The 26,251-nt window shown below is 56.4% G+C and overlaps 12 protein-coding genes across 12 annotated transcripts; 7 read left to right on the forward strand and 5 right to left on the reverse strand.

Annotated features, from left to right (window-relative positions):
• Nucleotides 1-375: 375 nt before the first annotated feature.
• On the forward strand, nucleotides 376-2,185 carry F5144DRAFT_89029 (enolase C-terminal domain-like protein). Its single transcript, XM_066793528.1, has 4 exons — nucleotides 376-755; nucleotides 839-1,444; nucleotides 1,507-1,576; nucleotides 1,634-2,185. Exons 1-4 carry the CDS (start codon nucleotides 573-575, stop codon nucleotides 2,152-2,154), a joined length of 1,380 nt encoding a protein of 459 aa, XP_066645809.1. The 5' UTR covers nucleotides 376-572; the 3' UTR covers nucleotides 2,155-2,185.
• Nucleotides 2,049-4,429, reverse strand: F5144DRAFT_89032 (uncharacterized protein). Its single transcript, XM_066793529.1, has 4 exons — nucleotides 4,260-4,429; nucleotides 3,168-4,160; nucleotides 2,473-3,114; nucleotides 2,049-2,418 (listed from the first exon to the last, which is right to left on the reverse strand). Exons 1-4 carry the CDS (start codon nucleotides 4,310-4,312, stop codon nucleotides 2,217-2,219), a joined length of 1,890 nt encoding a protein of 629 aa, XP_066645810.1. The 5' UTR covers nucleotides 4,313-4,429; the 3' UTR covers nucleotides 2,049-2,216.
• An 87-nt stretch (nucleotides 4,430-4,516) lies between these two features.
• F5144DRAFT_89062 (general substrate transporter) lies at nucleotides 4,517-6,929 on the reverse strand. Its single transcript, XM_066793530.1, has 6 exons — nucleotides 6,677-6,929; nucleotides 6,485-6,612; nucleotides 6,257-6,428; nucleotides 5,558-6,194; nucleotides 5,410-5,506; nucleotides 4,517-5,344 (listed from the first exon to the last, which is right to left on the reverse strand). The coding sequence occupies exons 1-6, from the start codon at nucleotides 6,738-6,740 to the stop codon at nucleotides 4,829-4,831; spliced, it is 1,614 nt and encodes a 537-aa protein (XP_066645811.1). The 5' UTR covers nucleotides 6,741-6,929; the 3' UTR covers nucleotides 4,517-4,828.
• Nucleotides 6,930-7,311: 382 nt separating this feature from the next.
• Nucleotides 7,312-8,755, forward strand: F5144DRAFT_89068 (uncharacterized protein). The gene is made up of 3 exons (XM_066793531.1): nucleotides 7,312-7,551; nucleotides 7,603-7,864; nucleotides 7,926-8,755. Exons 1-3 carry the CDS (start codon nucleotides 7,538-7,540, stop codon nucleotides 8,703-8,705), a joined length of 1,056 nt encoding a protein of 351 aa, XP_066645812.1. The 5' UTR covers nucleotides 7,312-7,537; the 3' UTR covers nucleotides 8,706-8,755.
• A 47-nt stretch (nucleotides 8,756-8,802) lies between these two features.
• F5144DRAFT_559801 (uncharacterized protein) lies at nucleotides 8,803-9,443 on the reverse strand (the record flags this gene model as incomplete). The annotated part of the gene is made up of 1 exon (XM_066788170.1): nucleotides 8,803-9,443. Exon 1 carries the CDS (start codon nucleotides 9,274-9,276, stop codon nucleotides 8,806-8,808), a length of 471 nt encoding a protein of 156 aa, XP_066645813.1. The 5' UTR covers nucleotides 9,277-9,443.
• Nucleotides 9,444-9,664: 221 nt separating this feature from the next.
• F5144DRAFT_559803 (uncharacterized protein) lies at nucleotides 9,665-11,063 on the forward strand. Its single transcript, XM_066788171.1, has one exon. The coding sequence runs from the start codon at nucleotides 9,962-9,964 to the stop codon at nucleotides 11,012-11,014; it is 1,053 nt and encodes a 350-aa protein (XP_066645814.1). The 5' UTR covers nucleotides 9,665-9,961; the 3' UTR covers nucleotides 11,015-11,063.
• Nucleotides 11,064-11,172: 109 nt separating this feature from the next.
• F5144DRAFT_89078 (uncharacterized protein) lies at nucleotides 11,173-12,609 on the forward strand. The gene is made up of 2 exons (XM_066793532.1): nucleotides 11,173-11,362; nucleotides 11,435-12,609. The coding sequence occupies exons 1-2, from the start codon at nucleotides 11,248-11,250 to the stop codon at nucleotides 12,565-12,567; spliced, it is 1,248 nt and encodes a 415-aa protein (XP_066645815.1). The 5' UTR covers nucleotides 11,173-11,247; the 3' UTR covers nucleotides 12,568-12,609.
• Nucleotides 12,610-12,793: 184 nt separating this feature from the next.
• Nucleotides 12,794-13,228, forward strand: F5144DRAFT_598964 (uncharacterized protein; the record flags this gene model as incomplete). The annotated part of the gene is made up of 3 exons (XM_066790977.1): nucleotides 12,794-12,886; nucleotides 12,996-13,089; nucleotides 13,158-13,228. 3 exons carry the CDS (start codon nucleotides 12,794-12,796, stop codon nucleotides 13,226-13,228), a joined length of 258 nt encoding a protein of 85 aa, XP_066645816.1.
• A 1,161-nt stretch (nucleotides 13,229-14,389) lies between these two features.
• F5144DRAFT_559806 (uncharacterized protein) lies at nucleotides 14,390-16,504 on the reverse strand. Its single transcript, XM_066788172.1, has 5 exons — nucleotides 16,244-16,504; nucleotides 15,935-16,181; nucleotides 15,725-15,878; nucleotides 15,294-15,678; nucleotides 14,390-15,242 (listed from the first exon to the last, which is right to left on the reverse strand). The coding sequence occupies exons 1-5, from the start codon at nucleotides 16,244-16,246 to the stop codon at nucleotides 14,622-14,624; spliced, it is 1,410 nt and encodes a 469-aa protein (XP_066645817.1). The 5' UTR covers nucleotides 16,247-16,504; the 3' UTR covers nucleotides 14,390-14,621.
• A 2,603-nt stretch (nucleotides 16,505-19,107) lies between these two features.
• Nucleotides 19,108-22,562, forward strand: F5144DRAFT_89157 (WD40-repeat-containing domain protein). The gene is made up of 3 exons (XM_066793533.1): nucleotides 19,108-19,581; nucleotides 19,643-22,279; nucleotides 22,336-22,562. Exons 1-3 carry the CDS (start codon nucleotides 19,270-19,272, stop codon nucleotides 22,441-22,443), a joined length of 3,057 nt encoding a protein of 1,018 aa, XP_066645818.1. The 5' UTR covers nucleotides 19,108-19,269; the 3' UTR covers nucleotides 22,444-22,562.
• A 704-nt stretch (nucleotides 22,563-23,266) lies between these two features.
• On the forward strand, nucleotides 23,267-24,502 carry F5144DRAFT_482088 (phosphatidic acid phosphatase type 2/haloperoxidase; the record flags this gene model as incomplete). Its single annotated transcript, XM_066785320.1, has 4 exons — nucleotides 23,267-23,361; nucleotides 23,407-23,461; nucleotides 23,550-23,643; nucleotides 23,763-24,502. The coding sequence occupies 4 exons, from the start codon at nucleotides 23,267-23,269 to the stop codon at nucleotides 24,500-24,502; spliced, it is 984 nt and encodes a 327-aa protein (XP_066645819.1).
• Nucleotides 24,430-25,889, reverse strand: F5144DRAFT_559817 (nucleophile aminohydrolase). The gene is made up of 4 exons (XM_066788173.1): nucleotides 25,668-25,889; nucleotides 25,391-25,575; nucleotides 24,909-25,327; nucleotides 24,430-24,856 (listed from the first exon to the last, which is right to left on the reverse strand). Exons 1-4 carry the CDS (start codon nucleotides 25,689-25,691, stop codon nucleotides 24,729-24,731), a joined length of 756 nt encoding a protein of 251 aa, XP_066645820.1. The 5' UTR covers nucleotides 25,692-25,889; the 3' UTR covers nucleotides 24,430-24,728.
• Between the last annotated feature and the right edge of the window lie 362 nt (nucleotides 25,890-26,251).

Genomic DNA, 26,251 nt, shown 5'->3' on the forward strand with positions numbered 1-26,251 from the left:
CACGCACCTGTCAACTCGGATTCGGATGCACGAAAAAGGGGCTGATCGGCACCCCCTGCGGGGAAAGGCGGCATACCGTAATCCCGGGGATGGTGAGGAGCAGACATGCAGCCGAGGAGCTAGTGAGGCGAGTCCCGCAGGCTCCCGCGAATCTCCACCGCCCACGAGGCCACCCTAAACTTGCCTAAACCACCACAACAGCCGGGCCGTGGGGGCTGCGGGACTGCGGGATTGCGGGTGATGGAGCCGCCGCCGAAAAGGCTGTCTCACATGGCGATACCCCACGGTGAGACCAGCGGGGTATATCGGAGTCGACCGGTCAGAGATGGTGGGTTTCGAAGAAGCATCAGCGGGCTGCGAAATCCGCCGCGATTCCACCTGACAGCGGCCTGCTTCCGCTGATCTCCCTACAAAAGTTCCCACCTCTTGACTTCCTCGCCATTCTCATAATAAGACCGAACCGACCTGAGGAATCAGTCGCCATCGCAAACCACATCCCGAAACACCCCCTCACCCACCACCTCGCCCACCACCACCACCACCACAACATCACCACAGCACCACCATCCACCATGGGCTCCGTCCCCCAACCCACCCTCGACAATGTCGAAATCATCGGCTTCGAGGTAACCGACCTGCGCTTCCCCACCAGCCTGGACGGCGTGGGCTCCGACGCGATGCACGTCGGCACCAACGGCTCGCACCCCTACGTGCGTCTGCTGACCAACCACGACGGTCTCGTCGGCGAGGGCATCGTACGTCTCCTCCCTCCCCCACCCCCCCTTCTCTTTCCTTGCAGCGACGACAGTGATCTGACCTAACCCCCCCCTCCCACCAGGCCTTCAGCAACGGCCGCGGCAGCGAACTCATCACCCTCGCGCTGGACATCTTCGCGCGTCGCGTCGTCACCAAAAGCATGTCCCAGCTGACCGCCAACATGGGCCGCACCTGGCGATACATGGTATCCGACTCCCAATACCGATGGATCGGCCCCGAGAAATCCGTGACCCACCTCGCGGTGGCGGGGGTGCTCAACGCGGTGTGGGATCTGTGGGGCAAGATCGCGCGCAAGCCGGTGTGGCGGATCGTGGCGGACATGAGTCCCGCGGAGGTGGTGCGGTGTATTGATTTCCGGTATATCACGGATGTGGTGACGCCGGAGGAGGCGCAGGCGATGTTGGAGCAGACGCAGGTGGGGAAGGAGGAGAGGATCAAGGAGGCGCTGGCGAATACGGCGGTGCCGGCGTACACGACGAGTCCGGGGTGGTTGGCGTTTAGTGGGGATCGGATGAAGGAGGTGTTGGCGGAGACGATTGCGCAGGGGTTTACGGTGTTTAAGTTTAAGGTGGGGACGAGCGTGGAGGCGGATCGGGAGCGGTTGAAGGCGGTGCGGGATGTGTTGGGGTATGATAAGGGGTATCAGATCATGATTGATGCGAACCAGGTGAGTCTTGTCTTTGTGGGTTTGTCTGGCTGCGGAGATATGAAGCTGACTTGCGTGGTTAGGTCTGGAGCGTCCCCGAGGCGATCGAGTACATGAAGCAGCTGGTCGAGTTCAAGCCCGTCTTCATTGAGGGTTCGTATTGTTTTGCTACTTGTCTTCCTTCTAGATTCTCCGCTAATCCACCCACAGAGCCCACAAATCCCGACGACGTTCTCGGCCACGCGGCCATCCGCAAGGCCCTCAAGCCCTATGGCGTGGGCGTCGCCACGGGCGAGGCTGCCCAGAACCGCGTGACCTTCAAGCAGCTCCTGCAGGCCGAGGCGACCGACGTGGCGCAGATCGACGCCGTCCGGCTCGGCAGCGTCAACGAGTGCCTAGCTGTGATGCTGATGGCGCTCAAGTTCAACGTGCCCTGCGTGCCGCACAACGGCGCCATGGGCCTGACGGAGCTGACCTCCCACCTCAGCCTGATCGACTACGTGGTCGTCAGCGGCAAGCGGTCCATGCTCGAGTTCGCCGACAGCCACCGCGAGAGCCTGCGGCACCCGTCCAAGATCGTCGACGCCCACTACGTCACGCCGATTGAGCCCGGGTACAGCATTGGGTACACTGAGGAGGCGCTCGAGAAGTACACCTACCCGAACGGCAGCTTCTGGCGCAGTGATATCGGGCAGAAGATTATTGCGCAGCCGACGGGCGGGGAGTTGTAGTAGCCGGCTGATTGCATACCGGTTTGGCGTTGAGGCGTTTACTGTGTACGCGACTTGTTCAGTTAGATGCAAGCCAATAATAGCCGCTGCTTTTTCTGCATTTCCTCCATGACCGAGACGACCATCTCAAGGCTGGAGCCGGGATAGGCCCAAGGTTTTACGTTGCTAATTGCCAGGCTTTGGAGCTCGTCAATGTCGGGTACCAGATGGGAGAGGGCGGGACTGCGGGATGCCAGGGTGAGAACCACGAGTGCCCCTAATGACCTGCCAAAAACGTCAATATAAGTCCGCATTGTCTTACAAGAAGGAAATCCTTACGATAGGGAAAAGGTCCAGGTGTACTGGCTCTGCTTCGCGAGAATCACTCTCGTATTCTGGAGGTAAATCCGGCAGCTCTCGATGCACACGCTGGCCTTCTCCAAGATAGCAGCATTGGCCACATGTTGAAGGTCGTTGGTGACGATGTAGAGGACGAAGGGGCGGTGTATGATGTGCCTCGCCGCGTAGTAACGGATTCGCAAGATCGTCTTGCGGTCGTGCCCTGTAGGCTCAGTGCCCAGTGTCGGGCGAGAAGGTTCCGGAATCGACTCGTACCAGGAATTGAGCTGCCGGTAGAGCTCGTCGCAGATGGACGCGACCGAAGCAGTCTCGGCGGCCGAGAACTCATCGGAAGCGGTCAATGAGGTCGAAGATAACGAGAGAACGCTTTGTTTCCGCGGATAAAGCGTGTTGTGCACGCGGTTGAGCAGACGGCGGATGGAGATTTCGGCGAGACAGGTCGTTGACTGCGAGTCGTCGACGCCGCTGAAGCTTGGGAGGCTGGTCTTGTCTATGAGTTGCTGCAAACCGCTCTGGGGCAGCTCCAGCTCGGCTAGGCGGTCACACTCAACGAGGAAGCAGGACCAGAAAATGCGGAGGATAACGTCCCTCGCGGCCGGGTCGTCATCACGAGCGGATAACCTGCCGTCATATCAGCTGAGAAACGGACGCAATGCTATCCACGACGTTCTTACCGACACAGCTTGAACTGCAAGAGTGAGGAGGCAGAATACACGAGCCTCCAGCTCTGGAGCGGGCGAATAATGTAGGCAAAATAAACACTCGCCAACACTAAAGCCTGTGGTAGGAGCAGGCTGTAGCTGACAGACCACGAGGACATGGATACCAACGTCGGCAGCGCGGCCTGCATGTACACCATCCCCGGTGGCTCTGACTGGAACCCCTGGGCGCCGGGCCGTGCTAGCTTTGCGGCCCCGAAGGCGAAGACTACAAGACACAAGATCGATTCGATGCACCAGGGGTCGGAATAGTAATTCTCGAGGAACCCCTGGTAGATGCGATGGAATTCGTTTTTGTCGAGGACGGGATGAGTGTGATCATCACCGGAGAGGAAAGCGGACACGAAGCGATCGAGCACATCCTTGGACAGCTCGGCGGGAGGCACGGGGTTCATCGACGGAGCAGCAAAGTGCGCTGGCATCTCCGGGGGCAGCGGATTCCGCGACTCGAGCAGGAAGAACAGATCGGCGGGATACTCGCCTATCAGTTGTTTCATGGCGGGTAGGCGGAGCAAATAGTTGGAAGAAGTCTTGTGGCCGACGGGGATTGTCAGGGGCGGGAGCTCGGCGTCCGTCACTCCGGGCAGTTGGGACGGCTGCTGCATGTGCATGGGCAACGGCCATGACTGGGCTGCCGACCCGGCGCCGGCACCGGCAAGGTCATGGGATAGAATCCGGGCAGCCTGGAGAGTGGAAGCCTGGCTGGCCGGGGAGGTGGCGGATAAGGTAGGCGACTGCGACACGATGGCCTGGACACCGGTAGTGAGTGTAGAGATGCCAGGCAGGTGGTGTTGCAGCATGGCCTCGATATCTTGGAGGCGGCTGATGATCTCGCGACTGCCCCCACTTGAGTCGATGCGCTGTGAGGGGGTGTCATCGTAGCGGCAATCGACTTCGGCTTCGATGCAATTGCGGCATGACGGTCGTGTGGCATCGCATCGCCGTTTTCTGTGGGACGGTGGAGAAATTAGTCAATTGCTTCCATGAATCCATGGTCTTGGAACCGATACGCGAGGTGGCAAAGGAGAATAAGATAAAATTAATTACCTGTGGCGGCAAAAGGTGCACGCCAATGCCACTCTGCGGCGGTTGAAGCTCATGATGGGGAATGGACAAGACGCGATGTTGCCGATTGCGGGCCGCTTGCCGCGATCTGGAGTCGGCGTTTATGGGGTTTGTGGGGGAGACGGAGAGGGGACGCGCGTGGCGGTGGAAGCGGTGGATTGTGGAACATGAGCGCTGGCGAATGACCCGCGCAGGGGAAGGCGCCTTCTAATAATATCATTCCGAGTCGTCGGGGACGCCGTGAAAATATTCCATGACTCGGTCACTCATTTCTCATTCCTGTTTCAACAATCCATGGAAATTTTATTTCTTTCGACCTGCTCATTTAAAAGTTGCACGTATTAGGGAGGTATCTCGCCCCCTGTATGTAACATCAACACGCGACTGACATGGTAAAGAATTACGGATTGTCCGACCAAGACCTGTTTGCGATAGCTAAACTTCCATCCCAACCTCCATCTAAAACACACAATATGCATAACTACCATGAATAAATAAATATCTTTCATCCCACCACTCAACCACTCGCATCCCCGGATCTCCACCAAATCTCACACCCCGCCACTTTCACGGTCCCGCTCCATGTGCGACGTTTTGACCTCTTCAACAGCCTTTTCGTCCAGCACACCCGCACCACCCATCTCGGCCGCTGCACCCTCACCAATGCGCCTGGCCTCAGCATCGACAAAGGCCTGCGGCCGATGGCGCTGCGTCAGCTCGGGCTTGTTGAAGACGATGGCGCCCGGGTTCGACATGAAGATCTCGTCCATGTCCTCGAGGGTACGGCGGGAGGTTTCCGGGTACAGGAAGAAGACGACGGGGAAGTAGGCCCAGCAGATGACGGCGAAGAGGAGGTAGAACCCCCACTTGAGGTTGTCGACGCCCACCTTGGTGAACTGCGTCACGATGAACCCGCCCATCCAGTTGGTCGCCGTGGCCGCCGCCGCCCCGCGCGTGCGCCATCCGAGCGAGTTGACCTCGGAGTTGTACACCCACGGCACCTTGGCAAAGCTGGTGCCGTAGAAGAAGTAGTACAGGAAGAACATGGCCGTCGTAACGTTGCCCATCTGTTGAGGTCAGTATAATGTCGTCGCAAGGTTGGGGTTAGGGAGGATAAGAGAGCGAGACTCACTTGTTTCTTGTCGGCCTCTCCAGCTTGCGCCGCTCGGAGGCACATGGCCGCCACAAGGTAGCAAGCACCCATCGTGGTAGAACCGTACAACATCATCCTGGGGGTCGGTCAGCGAAAAGAAAACGTGACAGGGACTGAAAACACTCACTTCCGCCGCCCAAACCGATCGATGATCAGGATGCAGCACAGCGCCGCACCCAAGTAGATGGTCCCGTTAACACCAGTCATAAGGCGCGACATCTGCTCATCAAACCCAACACTCTGCTGCAACAGCGTAGGCAAGTAGTAACCCAGCGCATTGACACCCGAGAACTGCTGCATAAACTGCGTACCACACGACAGCAACAACCGCCTCAGATTCTGCTGACGATCCCTAAAGCGCACCACATCGCTCCACGCAGGCCGGTCCTTGCGCTCCTGCTCGAGCGCGGTGCGGATGGACAGGAACTCGGCCGTGACCTCCTTGTCGTGGATGGTGGCGGTCCTGGATTCGAGGCGGGCGATGACGGCGAGGGCCTCGTCGTGGCGGTCCTGCAGCAGCAGCCAGCGGGGCGACTCGGGCACGAACAGCAGCGCGGCCGTGACAATCACCGGGAAGATGAGCTGGAAGCCCAGCGGGAACCGCCACTGTAGAGCGCCGCCTGAGAAGAACAGGCCGTAGTTCATCCAGTTGGCTAGGCAGAAGGCGGCTGTGTTGCACACGCTCTGCACGACGACTAGCTTGCCGCGCACGCTGGGCCGGGAGCACTCGGCTTGGTAGACGGGGCAGGTTGATGATGTGAGACCTGGGGGGAGGGGGATTGTCAGCCAATATGGTCTCAGACTATCGGGGATCGGTGCCACTAACCCATGCCAAAACCGTTGATGACACGGCCGATAATCATCTGCGGCAGATGCCACGAGACGATCTGGAGGATGGCACCAACGGCATTGCAAACGAGGCCGAGCCCGATGGTCTTTTTGCGGCCGAGTTTGTCGCCGAGAGTGAAGGCGAAGATGGCACCGCAGAAGGCGCCGAGCTAAACGTCACGCGTGTAAGTCGGCATATCTCGGAAGTTCCCGCGCCTGCACGTACCGAGAAACAGCTAGATGTGATGCCAGAGATACTGGCTTGGTTCGTTTCGGGGAAGTAGTGTTTGAAGTCGGCCGAGATCAACACGCCTGAGAAAACGCCCTGGTCGTAGCCGAACCATGACATGGAGGCTGTTCAAACACGGGGTCAGTCTCGATTCCGCAACAGGCACAGTGCGGGAATATGTCATCTTACCGGCATTGACCAAGGTGATGCAGGCAATCAGCCAGTTGCCGCTGAGATTGTTGAAGAACCCCATGGTGAAGATTGAGGCAGTCAACGGTCGAATGATCAACTGACGCGACGCGATCCCTTGACTCTGGTCGGTAGGGGGTCGAATGGAGCAGCGGATCAAGGCTTCATATAGACAACGAACGGCCGGCTGACTTGGAGGGTCGAATCCGAACACTCGCAGCCAAGTCGACCTAAGCGCGTCTACGGCTACTTCGGTTTCTGGCGTCTGTCATCTGATGGATGCCACGGTCGCGAGTTTTCAGTGCCTGTGCTTCTATCCCCTGCTCACTGCCTCAGCATTCCCGGGGTCCGGGGTTGTGATCCAGGTTCGCGTGGCTCCGGCAACTGCGTGGTAAGTGGGTGGAAACGGTGGAGTTCTCCCCATGGGGGGATAACGGGAAGACATGTGGGCCGGCGAGTCGTTAGTGCGTTTCCGCACACCTAAATCAGTCCACAACTGGTCGGGATTTTCAATGTTGGGTTGGTTGTTGCTTCAGGGGTCCCAGCCTACCATGCGGGTGTCGGCGGCAGCGCTCCCGCCTTAAAGCCGAGCTTCTACTCAGGCGCGGGGAGGCGGCATGAGCGGGACACGAGGACGTCGAGGAGAACAGTCACCATTTTCCAAGTAAACTGCCGATGAAGCAACTAAACACCTCAAACCCGGAGGTCGATATCCGGGAGGCCACAACCACTAGCTGTGTCAGAAACAGGTTTGATGCCGCTGTCTGAAGAGCCCTCGATCACGTCGGCTGCCCCGCTACACAAACGAGCCCCTGAGATTCGAACCGAGACTCAACACCGTCAACACCAAGATATCCAAGCATGTCACAATTACCGTATGCAAATAGGTTTACTCCCACTAAATGGCATCTTGCTGATTTGAACAGGCAATACGTTCTTGTCACCGGTGCGACTGGCTTCATCGGCGCCCATGTTGTCGACCAACTGCTCAGCCGGGGCATCAAAGTCCGTGGCACGACCCGGTCACTCGCCAAAGGCGATGCCATGATCAAAGCCCGACCACAATACGCCGGGAAGCTCGACTTTGTCCAAATCGATGACTTCGACAAGCTCAAAGATGGCAAAGAACAGTCGAGCATCTTCGACGAAGCCGTCAAGGGAGTCGACGGCATCATCCACACTGCAAGCGTATGCCCTCTCCCTCTCCCAACCGCACCCTCTCACACAACACTAACCCCCTAACCCCCAGCCCCTAACCTACAACACAACCAACAACGAAACCGAACTCATCCTCCCCGCCATCAACGGCGTCCTCGCCCTCCTCAACGCAGCCGCCAACACCACCACCACCACCACCACCCCCATCCGCCGCGTCGTCCTCACCTCCTCCTTCGCCTCCATCATGGACACCACCCGCCGCACCCCCCCCTACTTCACCTACACCGCCTCCGACTGGAACCCGCTCAGCTACGCCGACGCCGCCGCCCCCACCACCAGCGCGGTAATCGCCTACCGCGGCTCCAAGAAATTCGCCGAGCTCGCCGCCTGGGCCTTCCTGCGCGACCGCCGCCCGACCTTCGACCTGGTCACGCTGTGCCCGCCCATGACTTTCGGCCCCGTCGTGCACCCCGTCGCGAGCGTGGACCAGCTGAATGAGTCGAATGCTATGCTGTGGAAGGTGGCGAGTGGGGTGACGCCGTTGCCGGTGGCGCGCGTGCCGTTTTGGGTGGATGTGAGGGATGTGGCGCGGGCGCATGTCGAGGCGTTGGTGAGGCCTGGGGCCGGGGGGAAGAGGTTTCTGGTGGCGGCGCCGGAGCGGTTTACGTATGGGGTTGTGGCGGAGGTGGTGGAGGAGGGGTTTGAGTGGGCGAGGGGGAGGGTGCGGAGGGAGGAGCAGGTGGTGGATGAGAGTTGTGGGGTGGATGGGGAGACGGCGGCGAGGGAGTTGGGGTTGGAGTATAGGCGGTTTAGGGATACGGTGACGGAGCTGGTGGCGCAGGCGGCGGATATGGAGGGGGCGGGGTTGTGAGGTTGATGATGGCTGGGGGTGTGGTGTGGGTAATCATAGGGTAGAGTGAATGCTATCAATACTGCTGGGTTTCTGAGGTACCTAGGTAACAACCAAGATTCTAAAACTCGCTTCCCGCCAGCATCCAAACCACACTGCCACCATGCAACATAATGGCTAATGTTCTGGTCCACGTCGTCTTGTTCAGCCGCCGCACCAACGCCGGGTCCCCCGTTTCCTGGATGCGCAGCTGCAGTGGGACCTGCACCAAAAACGATGATGTCCAGGAGACTGCCAGCATCGTCAAGCCGAACCACAGCCCATAGCTAAGATTGGAATTCCCTCTGAGGGCCACTGGTGGCCGCACCGCAAGACAGGCGTTGAAGATGGTCAGGGCGATTTTGGGGACGACATAGGTGTAGAGCGTGCCGTGTCCGCTGGTGGATTGTAGCGCCTTGAGCTGCCGGGGTTCGTGGACGTGCAGCCATCCGCGGAAGATGGCGGCGTGTTCCATGATGCCGCCGCATAGGCAGTAAGATGAGAGTAAGGCGTAGCTGGCGATGCTGACCGGCAGGATGAGAGGCCCCGCCATTTTCACAGATTTGATAGATAGGTCCTGGAGGTCGGGGCGGGCGTATGTAGATAGATGTACCTGTAAGTGCGAAGGAGAAAATTCCCGGCGGATTGCGCGGGATGTTTTGAAGCAGATAGGTACTCAGTTGATGGGTTCATGGGTATCACTTGGTCGGCTTTATGTAGACATGTGGAAGTCTCCGTCTCACCCAGTTCCTCCGGCGCAGGTATGGGCTTTGCCTAATCTAGCAAAGTGACCGGAACGGGTGCCGCCACAACCCCGAGCACCAAAATTGCCGAGACGGCGTAATCAACACGGCCACGTTTTCGGCTGCCCTCTGTTCGGGACCTTGGCCGAATTGGGACGGAGCGGGCCGAACAGACCGTCCGAAGGGACGGCTTTAGACGCCGTGTAGCCTAATCACAGAGCAGATACCTCCGGGGAGATGAAATACAGTCTGCAGCTTATGTTCTCGCTTTGATAGATGACACTCTAAACGAGTCGCAGTCACATCCTGCGCCCAACTCCTGAACGGGGGAGGGCATGTATAAAGAGCGACCTCCTCTTCCGGAGAACTTACAGTGATCAATTAGTTGCACCACCACTAGTTCCCGCCATCTTTCAGTTTCCCATATGTACCAATCAGTTTCTGATCCCTCCCTCACTCCATTGTTTTCTGAAAAAGCTATCAATTATTTAACTCATGGTTCCACGGACCATGAGGGCCTGGCGATACGCCAACGGCGCCACGGCCAAAACTCTTGTTGGAAAATTAGAAGATTCCATCGCGCTCGACACCACCGCCCCAGCACCCGACAGGCTATCGCTAGCCGAAGACCAGCTTCTGATTCAGGTGCTCTCAGCCTCTCTCAATCCGGCAGACTACAAGATGCCCGAGTCCGACTGGTTTGGCCGGCTCTTTGGCCTGGGGGACGAGGCACAGCCGGGAGTAGACTTTAGCGGCCGCGTTGTGGCCAAACACGCGCGAAACACAACATACAACGAAGGCCAGCGCGTCTTTGGCTCGCTGGCCAAGGCATCCAGGTACGGCACTCTTGGCGAACTCATCGTCGCCTCCGCTTCGGAGCTCGCGGCCGTACCAGAGGGAGTTAGCACCGATCAAGCAGCCGCGCTAGGCACCAGTGCGGGGATCGCCTACAAGTCTCTCCTCTCAGCTGGCATCAAGCCGGGATCTCACGTTTTCATCAACGGTGGCAGTGGCGGCGTCGGCACCTACTCCATCCAGTTTGCTAAGCTCATGGGGGCCAGGGTGACGACTAGCACATCGTCCCCCAACGTCGATATGGTCTGCAAGCTGGGAGCGGACGGCGTCATTGACTACAAGGCGATGGACGTGCTAGCCGAGCTTCGGCGAATGGGGCCGGTGTTTGACGCGGTTGTCGACAATGTCGGCACACCCACCGACTTGTATGATCAATGCCACGGCTTCCTCAAAAGCAACGGGACCTATGTCCAGGTCGCGGCGGACCCAACAGCCCGGGCCTCATGCGGAATCCTTGCGGCCCTGTCGAAGTCATTCATTATGCCGGGTCGAAGGGCCTTTCGCTTCGAGACGGACAAGGGGACCAGCAGCGACTATGAACTTATTGCGCGATGGGTTGCCGAGGGTTGGGTCGAGCCCGTCATTGGCCGCTCGTTTGGCTTTCACGATGTGACGCAGGCATACGCGGAACTTCGCAAGGGAAGGTCGAAGGGTAAGATTGTTGTGCATGTTGTGCAGGAGGAGAATAGGTAGGTAGTTTTAGTTAGTTGAGATGAGATCTGCGGCGGAGGAATCAAATGCAACAAACCAAATGTAACTACACAGCAATATGGATTATTGCAAGGATGGGGGCTGACGCCTTCCCCTAATCGGGGAACAATTGGCCCGGTGAAAAGTAGCCGAAAGCGAAGGCCCGTCCCCAACATCTTACCTTGTACCTTAGTCTTCTTAGATCGTCAGCGTACAAACACATTAGCCAGGCACCAATGCTCTCATCCCACTTCACTGCAACTGCGAGACCCCCCTCCTCCAAAGCCATGCCAGAAAGAATTTCATTCACTATTAACGACACCGTCAAATGTCAAGCATGCCTTTCTTGCGGTGAGCCCAAATTAGCCCGACATTAGACTAAGCGAAGCTATGTAATAGTACCAACTAACCCGCTGACGATAGGGACGCGGAAGATCCGGTGCACCAAAGAGTCCTCTGGATGCATGCGGTGCATATCTGAAGCCCTGGATTGCGTCTACCCTCCGAGGAGAGCCATGGGTCGACCCAAGAGCCACGTGGCAAGCGAGGCGTCCCATCCCCACGAGCCATTAGAGCTTCAGTTCGGACCTTGTCTGCACATCATGCGGCTTGGATCGCCTCCCTCAGGGATGGTACCTAAGGCCTCCAAACCTAACGGTATACAAGCTCCGACGAATTGCCGGGACGATCAACAGGCTTCCTGGACCGAGTTTGGGATTGGGGTTGTGAATTGCCTGAAGAGTATCAACTTCGGGGATCAAGATTCTTTGCCGCAGAGCCTCCTGGCGGGGAGTCTTCCGACAACTCCGAATGCGGACCCTGGAGGCAAACAAGTAGCTCGTAGGCCAGAGTCGCCTTGTTGCTGCACCGAACGACTCATCGGCTGCTTGGACGCGCTCTCGACAATGCCCAATGATTTGCGGAACGCGCTGTGGACCGTTCGGTGCTCCTCAAGGACAATGTACGAAGTACTCAAGTGTCTACAGTGCCGAGCCCCCTCTGAACAAGCTTCCGAACTCTTGCAAGACGATCGTTCCATAGGCTTGGCTTCCAGGATTGCTTCCCCCATTATCGTCACCCTATTGACGGCCATGTGTCCATTGATAAGTGGTAGCTATTGCAAAGCTGCCGAGCTTGTCGAAAAGGAGGCTAAAACGGCGATGGATGGGGGAAGTCAGCTTATCTTCGACCTCGAGACTTATGGTGGTCTCTGGGGTCCATTGGGTGAAAGCAGCATTAGATGTCAAGAATACTACAGCAACCTCACCATGGATGCCGGATCATGGAGAACGACAGTTAGGGCCCTATTAAGGGCTGACATACACGGTTTCGACATCCAGAAACGCAACGACGAGGACGGCACCGACCTCTGCCACCAGCCAGGACTTTATGATCTTATCTCGGACATTAAAGACATGCTCAATTGTTCCAACGTCGATCATGGACAGCAGAACTCCCATAAATGTTCCCCAACCAAACCACAATCTCACACGGGACTCACTTCCCAAATGATGGAAGCGGCTGAGCAGTCCTTGAGTCAGCTGGGCCTGACCTAGGACAGCAGTCGTGATGAAGTACACACGCCTGATCATGACATGATGTGGCTAGCCCAACCCCAAGTCGGCCTAATTTAGGTCGCCTACCAAGAGAGCGGTCCGCTGAGACGGCTGCATGACGGATACAACGACTCCATCCGACCAACAATCGTGGCTGGGTCTAGAAATGGATAGCTTTTTTGCACAGGACTAGAAACAAACCGGATATGGCAGTCGGAGTTCCGGCATGACCTTCGACATGCTTCTCTGCACGGCCAGCGCCGACGACGGGTTCGACCTGTCGGCCTACCTGAGCCTGCTGCGTGTGCACGGGCGCTTTGTGAGTGTTGGTTTGCCGGAGCGGGAAGGCTGGCCGCTGGCGGGTAAGGCCGATGGCGTTGTTGGCGAATGGGTGTCTGATTGGGGCGGCGCATTTGGGGAGTCGGCAGGAGATGTTGGAGATGTTGAAGCTGGCGGCGGAGAAGGGGATTAGGAGTTGGGTGGAGACGATTCCGGTGGGGGAGAAGGGGGTGGGGGAGGCGCGTGAGTATTTCCAGCGTTCTTCTTGGAGTCTTGGGTGGGGATGATTGATTGACTGACTTTTTTTCTAGTGGAACGGCTGCATAAGAATGATGTGAGGTACAGGTTTACGTTGGTCGATTACGACAAGCAGTTTCAGTGATGGCTCGCGAGGTGGGAGGGAGTCTGGTTCTGGATAACCTCCATGGTTGGAGGAGACTGGACCCGACGGGGCAATGGATGGATTGGCGTTAAGAGTATGTTAGACTGTTAGAGTGCCATCAGAAAAGCAATGATAAAAAGAATAGTTGAAAATTTAGAATGCTAAGTTGAACCTAAAAAAGACTGTTCCCCATGATGCTCGATACAACGCTCGTATATACTATCGATCTCTCAATAACTTAATTAAAACGGAGAACAAGTGTGTCTCGTGAAAAGCAAAAGGCTCACCACCAAGCCCCATTCGCCGGTCGAATGGAGGTTGGTGGTTACGAAAACTCTGAAAATCAGAATTTTGCGCCGCGAGGGGGAGTCGAACCGGTCCTCTTTCGATTGGTGTCCAACCGGTCCTCCTCCCAATACCGCTGAGCTAAACCGGTGTTTAGTTCAATTGGGAGGAGGCGGTGGCAGTGTGACTTCAAAGCTGGTTTATATGGCACTGGCGGGAAGGTATGGCAGGAAGGTGTGGCAGGCAACGAGTTGGGATGAAAGGTGGCAGAAAGGGTGGGCAGTAGGGCGCTTAGGTCTGAAGCCGGCGAGAGAAATGGCCGAGCTCTGATCCTCCAGTCCCTCATAACATGAAGACCTTCAAGTGTGTGAGATAACAATACCGAATTCGAGTATCCCCGGAGCCATTGCATGGCGCTAACCATGGAAGTTATGAGAATGATACCAGGATGACCGAGAACTACTTGTCTATGGCACACAGAGAACTACCATTAGAAGCCAGCACCTCACTCCTGACCCCAGCACCTTTCCTCACCAACCGAAAGCAAGCGGCCTCCTCGTCCGCGCCAGAAATTTGCAGAGCACCGTGGCCACGCCCATGCCCCCAAGGCAAACAATACACACACGATGATAACACAACCGTAGCTTTTTATTAGGTAACTACACGGCTGGGATGATAGCCACTGCGTGATCCATACCAAATGAGTGACCATGTGGGCGAGGTAGATGTTGTCTCAAGCCCTTCTGCCATCCCCCTGAAGAGATGCAGCGTAAAGCCATGGTTGACACTGACCATTTTCAACCGAAGACAAACCAGGTACCACGTTAACAAGGCCACGGAGGTATAGCACGGGGGTAGCAGAAAGCGGAGATTACGGGGTGTGATGTCAATATATGAAAGGCCTGCTTTGGTTTCGACTCGATGATGACCCTTCGACAAGCAGGGCATTGGAAATGCAGGCTACAGGTGCTTCGTTCGCATCCTTGAAATTACAAGCCAAATTGTACATGTATTAGTTTAGCGTCCCAGAGAAGACAACAAGATCAATCCAGCAAAAGTGTAACAAATCCATGCCACAGCCACAGGCCCCCGTGCACCTGAAGCTTCCTCAAATCTCACCATCGCTGCTGCCGGGGAGGTCATCGAAAAGTGACTTCCGTCGGGAAACTGTATTTGGGGAAAAGCTATAGCTGATTCCGGCATGATCGTCCTGTTCGTTTGTCGACTGAGCTAGATTCCTGGGATTTCCCACCAGAGGCGCCTCAACAAGCTCTTCGTCGTCGCTGATCGTGATCCCGAGAATGTTGGCCGGCGCCGGCAGCGACGCTTGTGTTTGCCATTGGGTCATCCCACGGTAAGCCCCGCTGTCACCAGATGCCGGCCCAAGTCGAAGGGCACCTCTCAACTTGCCTTCCGGTGTCCCTTGGCGTGTGTCATATTGGGTGTCCGGAAGCTGGGCGGGGAGGGATGTGAGAGCGGCGTGGGGAAACTGCATCACAGATATGGGCTCAGACGACAGAGAAATCCCGTCGAGCAATTTGTGCGAATCAAACAGGTCAGAGGACGATGAGCGCAGCTCACCCTCCATAAGCCACCCCTGATCGGCGGATTTGTCCTCGATCATATGGACTTGGTTATCTCTTGCACCCAGAGTTCTCTGGCTCAATGATTGGCTCTGGCTGATGATTTGTGTCGCGGGCAAACTCGACGCAGCGTTTTCGAAGAGTTGCTTTCATGTGTCAGATCGATAGATGAAGGGGCCTTTCTCAACAGGACATACCACAGGCCGCTTGGGCTTTCTTTTCGTGACCAGTCCCTTACGTGAACGAGGGATGTGAGTGCCTTCGGTTCCCTGAAAGAGTCCGTCATTCGGGTTTACACCCGCTTCCGTTTCCCTGCTCTTGTCTGTCGTGGCGTCTTTTGACGCATTCCTACTCGAGCTAAGTGTTAGAGGCGGAGAGAGTTGCGCTGCTCGTGGACGTCGAGGAGGCGGGCTCGGGCTTTTGCCGTTTCTTGCGTTAGAATTGATTGCTCTTTTGCGTTTCCTTTCGGTGAAGGCTGCCTTGGCAAGCTTTGGGCGGCCTAAGGAGCCCACCTGCAGTTCCGGTTCTGGGCTCGTCTCAAGGATGACATCTTCGGTATCGGCTGGGGGCAATGGCATAACCCTAGATAAGTCAGTGGTAGTTGGGGCAGTCCAAGGCGGTTACTGACTCAAGGCTCGTGAGTCTCGCATACGCATATCCATGTTGTTGTTGGAGACCGAAGTTGGCGTCGTCGAAATCAGTGCGATCGAACTTCCAGACACCGATGGGACGGTCATCAGGCCGGTCCGTAGCATGAAATGCCAAAGTCCAGTGTAGAGGCCCTGCGCTCGATAAGTTAGCAGTCGAACGAGGATTCGGATGGTAGATGGGTTCGGACCTGTCCGAGAGGAGAGCCGGCTGAGATAATCTCCTAGATTCCACAACTGGGAGTCGGTACTCGCGACGTGCTGCTTCCCTGTCCCTGCCCTCCAAACATCCAACTCATATCTGCCGTCGTCTTGGTACTTGAGTGCGATGGTGTAATATTCGAACAGGCTGTTTCCGTTCCAGGTCTGCCTCCGTAGGTAACTTATTCGGAACTTGACGAGATGTTCGGTTTCAATCATGGGAAATATGTCGTCTCTCTGTGCAAACAATATCAGCCCCGGTTTCATTTCTTGGGGGGAAGGGGATGAACGGCGCATACCATGATGCCCAGGAAGCGATTGAGTTCATAAGACCTTCCTTGCCGTATGAATAGCGTGCTGCCCTGATCTCTCAGAAGTTCTTTGTCGTGGGCTTGGACCTCATCTCCAGATCCGACGATGTCTTCGAACGAACGGGAAACAACTTGTTCAAGCGGCAGCAACTGGAAACAATCGGGTGGAAAAGCGCGCCTGCGTTTGTGAGTGCTGGGTTGGGCGCACCCACTTTGGTGCTACTCACCTGGCATATAAAATCTGGCTTATCTGCTTGAAGGTGAGTCGAATTGATCAAATGGGTTCGTAGACTACCACCACATCATGGCAACAACTTACTGCTGCCCCAAACACAACCTTGCACAGCTCGAAATCGCGTTGGACCGGCTGCTCGGATGCGGAGTGATACTTTGCGGACGGTTTAGGCATGATGATACCATGGTCTGGGAAATCAAAGATGGGAATTTGGGAAGATGAAGTCGTAGACTCGTCACTGGCGCAGTGTTTGGGGGTCGGCTGGGGACTGCATGAATCTCATTGGAAAATTGGGTGCGATGCGCTCAGGTGACTGGAGGAATGATCTGAAGGAGGAAGCGGAAGACAGGCGAAGACCAGGGGAGGTGCGATGGCAGGTGCAAAGGGTACGTACCATGGGAAAGGAAGGGCAGGTGCGACTTATACGCAGGATGACATTTTACGACTTGTCAATTTCTACATGATTTTGGCTCGACTTTGTATTCGCAGCGTTCTTCAACTTTAAGCTATCAACAGGAACTCTCGAAAGAATCCCATGGGTACCACTTCACTTTTCACGCGGTCAATGTAGACTGTTAGTAGACAGGGTGGTACGTCGGATCATGTGTTTCTTTGGAGGTGACATATTATCGTAGGTTAGTAGTATTGAATGTTTATCACGGGGTAAAGTGTCGAAATGTACGTATGCTGGATGGTGTACCTGGGTTAAGTTTGATCTCCATTCGAAATCCTGAGCAAAATCGGAGACCATGACGATGTGGTTTTAAACGCCAAGATTCTCTGCTTCGGCGGGTAGAGAATCGCGGTGATCAGGCAGAGACGTTCGTTGATCATCAAACCGCAATGCAAGAACCAAACTCAGCACGGATAATGCGCGGGGGGCCACTGCGGCCTCTGGTTCCGATTATGCTTGATTTGAAGCGGTCGAATTCCCGGGTATTTCAAGCTGGTTTCCTCACAGAATTTGAACTCAAGAAACTGGACACGAGCAAGGGTCCGGAATTTGCAAATCAGACTCAGTATTACCCTAACCCTGACGTCAACTTTCGAAACTTAGCGGAACGCGGACGCAAGCCAGGTTTGAGTTGAGTTGCGGGTCAGTCTAACCCGGTAGTTGGTTGAGGAACTTATAATTAACCTACCTACTTAGGTACCTTGATAACTTAAATCTTGTTTCAACTGACTTTGTTGCTGTCTGAATGGTCTTGGGGTTTAGAGACGAACAAACTCCAAACTCAAATCCATGTTTTAATATTTAAGCCTGCGGCCGTCCCATGTAGCACTAGCCGGTTCGGGTTTTCCGGCTGCCCCGCGCTCCACACCCGGGCCGCGTCCTTCAGGGACGGCGTTCGAGGTAAGCAAGGCTTCCGAGACGGAAAACAGAAACAACTCTGGCTTGTAAATCGGGAGCCCGGCTTGGTGACTATCGCTGGCGCTGTTGGGCTCAGTGGCCGCAACCCGACAAGTTCTGAAAGTACCAGAGAGTAAACATTTGACCGTGCAACAAGGGATGGGTTGAACAGCGCAGCAGTGCCTGTTGGCGACAACCCCCTGGCTCTTGGTTCCACGGCTGCCTTCCCCGCGTTTGTCGCTAAAATCATGACATGATGGGGGATGAGCCGAGCTTTACTTCGTAGCAGGTCTCTTCCATATGAAGATGAGCTGCGGGTTTTGATATGTAACGGACCCGATCTTGTTCTTTAGCAAACGACATGTGTTGAACCTTAGTTCGGAATTGTGTTTCGGGGTTGTGTCTGGATGCACCTCGCCTCGAAGTTCCAGTTTGGTGATGCAACTCCGTGGTGCGTGGCTGGTGCGGCCTTTCCAACCCTTCGGCAGGCCGGAACTTGGCCGGAAACGGCAATCCTGGACAAAAAAAGGCAGATCAGAGGAGAAGTCTGATTTGGGGATTCCGCTGTTGTTGATGTTTAAACTACACTGAGAATATTGCAGTAGTGGCCAAAGTAGCAAGTAAGCTTTTCTCCTTCTTGAATGAATAATCATGGACCGCGTAAGTTGTTGTTGTGTTTCTCGTTTTTGGCCCCCAGTTTCATCGTGCCTCTGTGATGCACCCTGTTTTTTTGTTCAGAATCCTAGGGGCGGTGGCACGGGCACCGAAAATTGAATGGACCCGTGCCAAGTTGGGTCTCGCCTCTTGTGCTGACTCCTGGATCACCGCCCGTCACCTAGCCTCAGCAAAGGCAGAAAGCAGAAGGAGCCAACGGGCTCAACTCGCTTTCTCTGTTCGCCACATCATTCTCCGTCCGACCCCGATACCCGCGTTTTTTTCTCAAACCGGACAGAGAGCGAGAGGTGACGAGGTCTGAATCGACAGACAGCATCTTGTCCACCATTCTTCTGTCTTGTCTTCGTTCTGCCGCCATCTCCGTTTGCCGCCCCTAAAACCCTTGGTTCGATCGTTCCCCACTGCCACATTCCCGTCCTTCCGTCCATCCACAGCGACTTTTTTCCGAGTGAAAAAGGCAGAAGATGATAGGCGAGCTTTGAACCTGCTGGATTACTGGTAACTGGCGGGGGATCTTTTGGGTGTGATACGCGTTCGGGGGACGGCGTGCCCGGTACGTGTTGGACCGAGTTTCGTCGTGCCACCTACACGAGCACCAACACCCGACCTCAACCAAAAGTTTCGCTTACAGCGTGGTCAGCGAGGCCAGACGACACTTTATCATCACACCTCGACACCGTTACGCTGGCGTCTTTACACGAAGTGGGCGACTTCGACCTTCCAAACAATAACACCCCGACACAACAACACACCATGGACACCCGCCGGCCGCGTTCGAGCCAGAAGGTCTCCATGACTTGGCAGGAGGACGAGGATACTGTAACACACCGCCGTAGGATGCAGTTTGCCGACGAATGTGTTGAGACGAAAACGGTCACAACCACAACCACAACTAAGCGGTCATACCCCCCCCTCTTTCTCCGCGAACCACGAGACGTGCACTCGCTCGACTCCAAAGAATACCCCCTCGCCGCGAGGCCAACTCCGCCCGAGTTGCGGAAGTTGACCTTTGATCTTGACGACTATGAGACGGAAGCTTGGGAAGACGAGGACACAGATGCTCAGGTGAGCGACGCTGGCCTTTGACCCAAGAAGGTGCGCTAACCTAGGTGCCTCGAAACAAAAGGCCGAACGGTCCCAGAGTATTGAAGACATCGGCGACATCAAGCGCGAGCCCGGTGTGGAGAGTCCGGTCTCGACATCGTCCCATCGCCCGCATGAACGGCAGGAACCACATCAACGGAGATCCCGCAGGCCGAACACCAGGGCCGTCTCGCCGAGCTACACGCCGATGCCATCGCGGAGCTCCCGCTTGGCCACGAAACTTACGGGCATCCCATACTCGGCCTCCGATAAGCTGCGCCATGCCGTAGCACGCGGCCGTAGCAGGGATGCGGCCAGGGCACCCCGGCGATCGTCTGGTTACCTAGCGACCCCGAACACTTCGGACATGGCCGGCAGTCGCTTGGAGCGGGCATCACGGTTGAGGCCGTTGTTGGCGGACATGGCGGACTCGGCAACAAGCCAGTCGACGTCGGCTTATGACGCAGAGAGCACGGCGGACCTCGAGTCACAAACATTCAGCAACGTTGCGACACCACCGATTACGGATGCCGAGCTCCAGCCCTTCGACGAACCGGACGACTCCCTACCGCACGTTGGCCACGACTTGGCCCCGAGACGAAATATCAACACCGTAGCTGCCCAGGACGTGAGCCTGCCTAGTCCCAGGCTCTCACCCACCCTAGCAGCCACCCAGTTACAACCCAATCAAGTTGACGACGAAGACGGGGAAGGCGAGGGTACCTCATTCTCGACACAGCTCACACGCGCGGAACAACAACAATGGATGGACGAGAGCCAGATGACAGATGACACCGAAGTCCCGGGGGCGATGGAGTTGGCCCTCGGGAGCTACGACCGTTCGAGGCTGGGATCAGACCGACGATCTTATGTGGACCCGGGCTCAATGCTGGATAGCTTTGACGCCATGCCGAACGAGCTGAAGACGTGGATGATGTATCAGTTCCTGCGAAGGTGTCCCCGCAAGACCCTCCATGTGGTAGCGGATGTGGTCAACCCGGCCCTCAAGTGTGACTTTCTCAAGCAACTACCCATCGAGCTCAACCTCCATGTCCTCTCCTATCTGGACCACCGCGACCTCTGCCGCGCGGCACAGGTCTCAAAACACTGGCGGCATATTATCGACAGCAACGAGACCGGATGGAAGGAGCTGTTTGACCGCGACGGCTTCCATTTGCCGCCGGGGGAGCTCCAGAGGGCTATCAACGAAGGCTGGGGCTGGCAAGATCCGGTTGGGTTTGAGGGATGCGAAGTCGACTTGAGCAACCAAAGTCGTCTCACGTCTAGCGAGACGGAGCTCATCCGATCGGTAGTCAAGGTAGAGCAACCCGAGTTTTTGCCGAGGACTAGGAGTGCGAAGCGGAAGCGTGGATTGACACAGATCAGCGCCGAGAGGGCGAAGCGGCGGGCTAGCGGCCAAGAGTTGAGATCGGACCGGAACTTGGCCGTTTCGAAAACCCACAAGTCCGAGGGTCCTATCTCAGCAGCCAACGCGGCAGTAATTGCAGTCCCGGACCCGCAGATCGGTCTTTCGACCTTGCGGAACCTCCACCTATTCAAATCCCTTTATCGGAGACACTACATGTTCCGGCAGAGCTGGATGAGCGGAAAGGTCAAGCCGGGGCACGTTGCCTTCGCAGCTCACCCCCGGCATGTGATCACCTGTCTTCAATTCGACGACGACAAGATCATTACAGGCAGCGACGATACCTTGATACACGTTTACGACACCAAGACCGGCAAGCTCAGGACAAAACTGGAAGGCCACGAGGGCGGTGTTTGGGCGCTCCAGTATGAGGGCAACACGCTTGTGTCTGGTAGTACAGACCGCTCTGTTCGGGTTTGGGATATCCAAAAAGGCATCTGCACCCAGACGTTCTATGGTCACACGAGTACCGTCCGATGCCTGCAAATACTTATGCCCTCGGACACGGGCAAAGTACACGACGGCAAGCCCGTCATGATGCCACCTAAGCCTCTCATCATCACCGGTTCACGTGATAGCCAGCTCCGAGTTTGGAGGTTGCCCGAGGCTGGCTCCCGCCGGTACATTCAGACTGGCCCGCCGGCTAACGATGACCAATGCCCCTACTTCATCCGGATTCTCTCTGGACACGCCCACTCGGTGCGCGCTATCTCGGCGCATGGGGACACGCTTGTTTCCGGTAGTTACGACAGCACCGTCCGCGTGTGGCGCATCAGCACTGGCGAACAACTGCACGTTCTGCACGGCCACGTACAAAAGGTGTACTCCGTCGTGCTCGACCACAAGCGCAACCGGTGCATCTCGGGCTCCATGGACTCGCTGGTCAAGATCTGGGACCTGAACACAGGAACCTGTTTGTATACCCTTGAAGGGCACAGCATGTTGGTCGGCCTTTTGGACTTGCGGGACGACCAGCTGGTGTCTGCGGCCGCCGACAGCACGCTCAGAATCTGGGATCCCGAAACGGGCAAATGCAAGAAGGTGCTCGAGGCCCACACCGGCGCCATCACTTGCTTTCAGCATGACGGGCGGAAGGTGATTTCGGGCAGCGAGAAGACGGTCAAGATGTGGGATGTCGACAGTGGCGATTGCGCGCAGGATCTTCTGACGGACTTGGGCGGCGTGTGGCAGGTCAAGTTTGATGACCGGAGATGCGTGGCCGCCGTGCAGCGCGGGAATCTGACATATGTTGAGGTAAGGGTTACCCAGCATTCGTCGAGGTGAACCCCATTACTAACATTAGTTTACAGATTCTCGACTTTGGCGCTGTCCGCGATGGCAAGCCACCTGAGGAACTGGGCAAGCGGAAGCTACTAAATGAGGCCGAGGTCCAGCGGCTGATCGCGGAGGAATCTTGAGCCGCTAGCACGACAGCTTTCCATCGACCGTCGACACTGAAGACCAACATTCATATCTTGGAGGCACATGGGTTATGATGCGCGGACGACTTGGGGAATGAAAAAACGAAACGAAATTAAACAGCAGCCATTTGACGGTGCGCATTCGGCATCTACACATGTCATCTTTTTATCATCGTCATCTGGGCTGCGAGCGAGCAGAGGAGCTGCAGATACACAAGCAAACGCAAGGAAGGGCTAGGCAACACGGTATATTCTTGGGCGGGCTGTACATAGCGTTATCATCTCGGCATTTTTCTTGCTCTTTTTCTCATGTGGTTTCCTGGGGTGTGGTATGCAGGACATCACTGGCATTGGCACTTGCATCGTCGTGGGATTCTTAGGTGATGATTTTCGGGAAACGAGGGGATCCGAGCAGCGGTACCGACTCTGCTCTATTAGTTTCACTGCCTTTGCCGTTACTTTTGAGCTGATACCTAATGAAGTTACGGTTCTCACACTGTCTTTATTGCCTTGTTTTCCCTCGTGTTTTTGCCTGTTCTTTTTCTCCCTTCTCGCGACAGCGGCTCCAGTGAAGCTGCGATGGAACAGTCCAGCCAGCAGATCCCTGCCACAGCGATGCCAAGGCGGCAGCACCCTGCAGCCTTGCCGGCAAGAAGTGAGCCTGGAAGCACACGACCTCGCCCGTCTTGAGATCGTACACAGTACATCAATTAATTTCCCAGACCCCTTTTGCCTCGACCTTGGTCTGGTCCTCGGCGCCCAACCCCGGCGATCCGGGTTATACTCAAGGCAGTTCCACGACCGTAACTGATCACCCGCCATGGCGCCTCCAAGGTCCAACTCGAACGGCGGGCCCAGCGGCGGAATTCTGGCGTCCTTCTCGCGATTCTGGCAGGCAAGTCATGGTCGCCCATTGTGCTATTGTGAAGTCAGCTAACGCGGGTATCTGTCGCCGTAGAGGACCTATGCCTCCGACTACATTGGCTTCGTGCTTTTATTAGTGTCCTACCTCTTGGTGCGTGTTCCATTTACATGCGCTTGCCTACCACGCCTCCATACCACCGACGACGTCAACAGATTCTAACAAGCCACCACAATTCCAGATCCAATTCTTCGTGGAGCCCTTCCACCGCATGTTCTCCCTCAACGACCTCCGCATCGCCTTCCCCCACGCCGAGGTCGAACGTGTGCCCCTCCGTAAGCCCCCCCGATACGGCACCCTCCCCAGCTTCCTCCCCCCCCTCAACCCGATACCACACCACAAGCACAAGTAACTAACCGCCCCGGCCCCTCCGGCCTCTCACCCACGCACACAGTCCACGACTTCATCTACGCACTCTTCATCCCACTCGCCCTCCTCACCCTCACCAACCTCCTCACCCACGCCCCCCGCCACAAACACCACGTCACCCTGCTCGGCCTCGCCATCTCCCTGATCCTCACCTCCCTCCTAACCGACATCATCAAAAACGCCGTCGGGCGCCCGCGCCCCGACCTCCTCGCGCGCTGCCTCCCGCAACCCAACACCCCACCCGACCAGCTCGTCACCATCGCCGTGTGCACCCAGACCCACCACCACACCCTGCACGACGGCTGGCGCAGCTTCCCCTCGGGCCACTCGTCGTTTGCGTTTGCCGGGCTGGGCTACCTGGCGCTGTTCCTGGCGGGCCAGCTGCGCATTTTCGCGCATGCCGCCCCGGGCAGTGTAGGCGACCACGCGCAGAAGCTGGTGCGTGGGGATTTGCTGCGCGCGTTGGTGTGTGGGGTGCCGTTGCTGGGCGCGACGATGATTGCGATTAGTCGGTGCCAGGACTATCGGCATGATGTGTATGATGTCGGGGTGGGCGGGTTGTTGGGGTATACGGTGGGGTATTGGAGTTATAGAAGGTATTGGCCGCGGTTGGGGAGTGGGCGTTGTGAGGAACCGTATGCGGGACCGCCTGCTGCCGGGGAGGATGGTGTTGGTGGTGGGTATGGGAGGTTGGGGGATGAGGAGGAGGGGTTGGGGCGAGGGAGGAATGTAGGTATTGGGCTGGGGATGCTGAGTCCGAGATGAGTGCTGACATTACTTGTTATTTAGGTCGATTAAGCACTTGTGCTGTGTAGGTAGTTATGTGAGGTTGGAGCTGAGGCTTTGGAAATAGCCGGCGACAGTTTGCATATACACACAAAGTTCATCGCAGCAGTTTTTGGTTCCTCGCATGCATTCACCTTGTATTGGTACACGCAGCAGCACTGGAAAGGAGTCTTAATCCCGCCCATCCTGTCTATCCTGTCCTCGTCTACTTTTCCTCGGCTGTCTCATCCTTGGCCAAATCGTGCTCCTTCAATAACGCCGTGATCTCTTCCGCGCTCCATAGCTTGTGGTAGATCTTGCCGTCCTTGGTCTGGCCCACCGTCGCAAATTCGACTAAATCCCTGTTAGCTCTTGTCCGTATCTCACCGACCCAGCCCGCACTCACTCTTCTCGCTGCTCAACTTGGTCGAGTCCATCGTCTTGCTTAGCACCTTAACCGCCATGCCGCACGCCTCCTTCAGCGTACAGTCCTCTTTATAGTCCTGCTTGAGCAAGCTCTGCGCGCTCGCGTGGTTGGCACCCGAGCTCGTAGCCTTCCACCCGCCGTAGTTGCCCGAGGGGTTGCTGAGGTAGAGCTGGAACTGGCGCTGTGGGTCCCAGCCGGCGTAGATGAATGAAACGCCAAACGGCCGCAGACCACCGTGTTGTGTATAGCCTTGCTTCAGGTCACAGAGCCGGCGCACCAGCTGCTCGCAGGGGATGTCTTCGTTGTACGTCAGCAGGTACCGTTGGGCGGCTTGCCGGGCGTAGTTGATCAGGATGTTGGCGTCGGCCGTCATGCCGGCGACGGCGCAGATCATGTTGCTATTGGCCATGTCAGCGGTCCCATTGACTAATTTTATGGCCAAGTCTGTCTGTCCAACTTACTCATTCAGAATGTAGAGCTTCTCGGCTGATGTGTCCTGCTCGAGCAGCTTTGACGTGACCTTGCGCTCCGCAGCCAGGACGATACCATCCTTGGCCAGGATGCCGATGGCCGTGCCGGCATGGGAGATGGCTTCTAGCGCATATTCGACTTGGTACAGGCGGCCGTCGGGCGAGAAGATGGTTGTCTGCAAGAGGGGTAAGCTTCATTGCCCCTCCTAGCAGCTCCTCCATGATGGGCCAGTTGGTTATGGTGGAGTTGCAACAACAGCCAACTTACTCGGGAATCGTATCTTCTCGACATGGTGGCCGGTTTCAAGAATGGGGCAGTAGGGTATGTTGCGCAGAGGGTCGAGTCGGCAGCTGGTGGTTTGTTGACTGTGGCGGGTGGTGTTTGCGGGCAACAGCGGAGGGAGGAAGGCTGATTGTTCTTGGTGCATGCGATGCGGCCCAGGCTGGCAGGCTGGAGCTCTAGGCAAGCGCTAACACGCGTAGCTCGCTCGGTGCCTTGCACTTCAGGTGCTGTCTGTCGGGTGCTCCGTGCACGGGCAGTTCGCCTCTCCCCACCCCACCTGTGCTTATCTAATCGCTCCCCGTCATTTTCAATGCATGCAATGCATCGCGCATTGTCTCAATCCCGAGTCCGCAAACTCCTCTCCTTCAACCTCCCCGTCGAAACCACCCCTCAGCGCCACAAACATTCCCAAGTCTTCCGAACTGCCACTTTGTGTCGTCAACACAACTGAAGTTCATTGTCGCGCCACCATTTGTGGCAAGCTACCCTTGACTTCAGTGATTCTACAGGTGTTTCCATCGCTTTTTTTGATAGCAAATCGCCGCGGTCTGTCGCATTGGAGCTTTGAC

The sequence above is a fragment of the Chaetomium tenue genome, assembly GCF_020726465.1.
Source record: "Chaetomium tenue strain MPI-SDFR-AT-0079 chromosome Unknown F5144scaffold_2, whole genome shotgun sequence".
In the NCBI taxonomy this organism is placed as follows: domain Eukaryota; kingdom Fungi; phylum Ascomycota; class Sordariomycetes; order Sordariales; family Chaetomiaceae; genus Chaetomium; species Chaetomium tenue.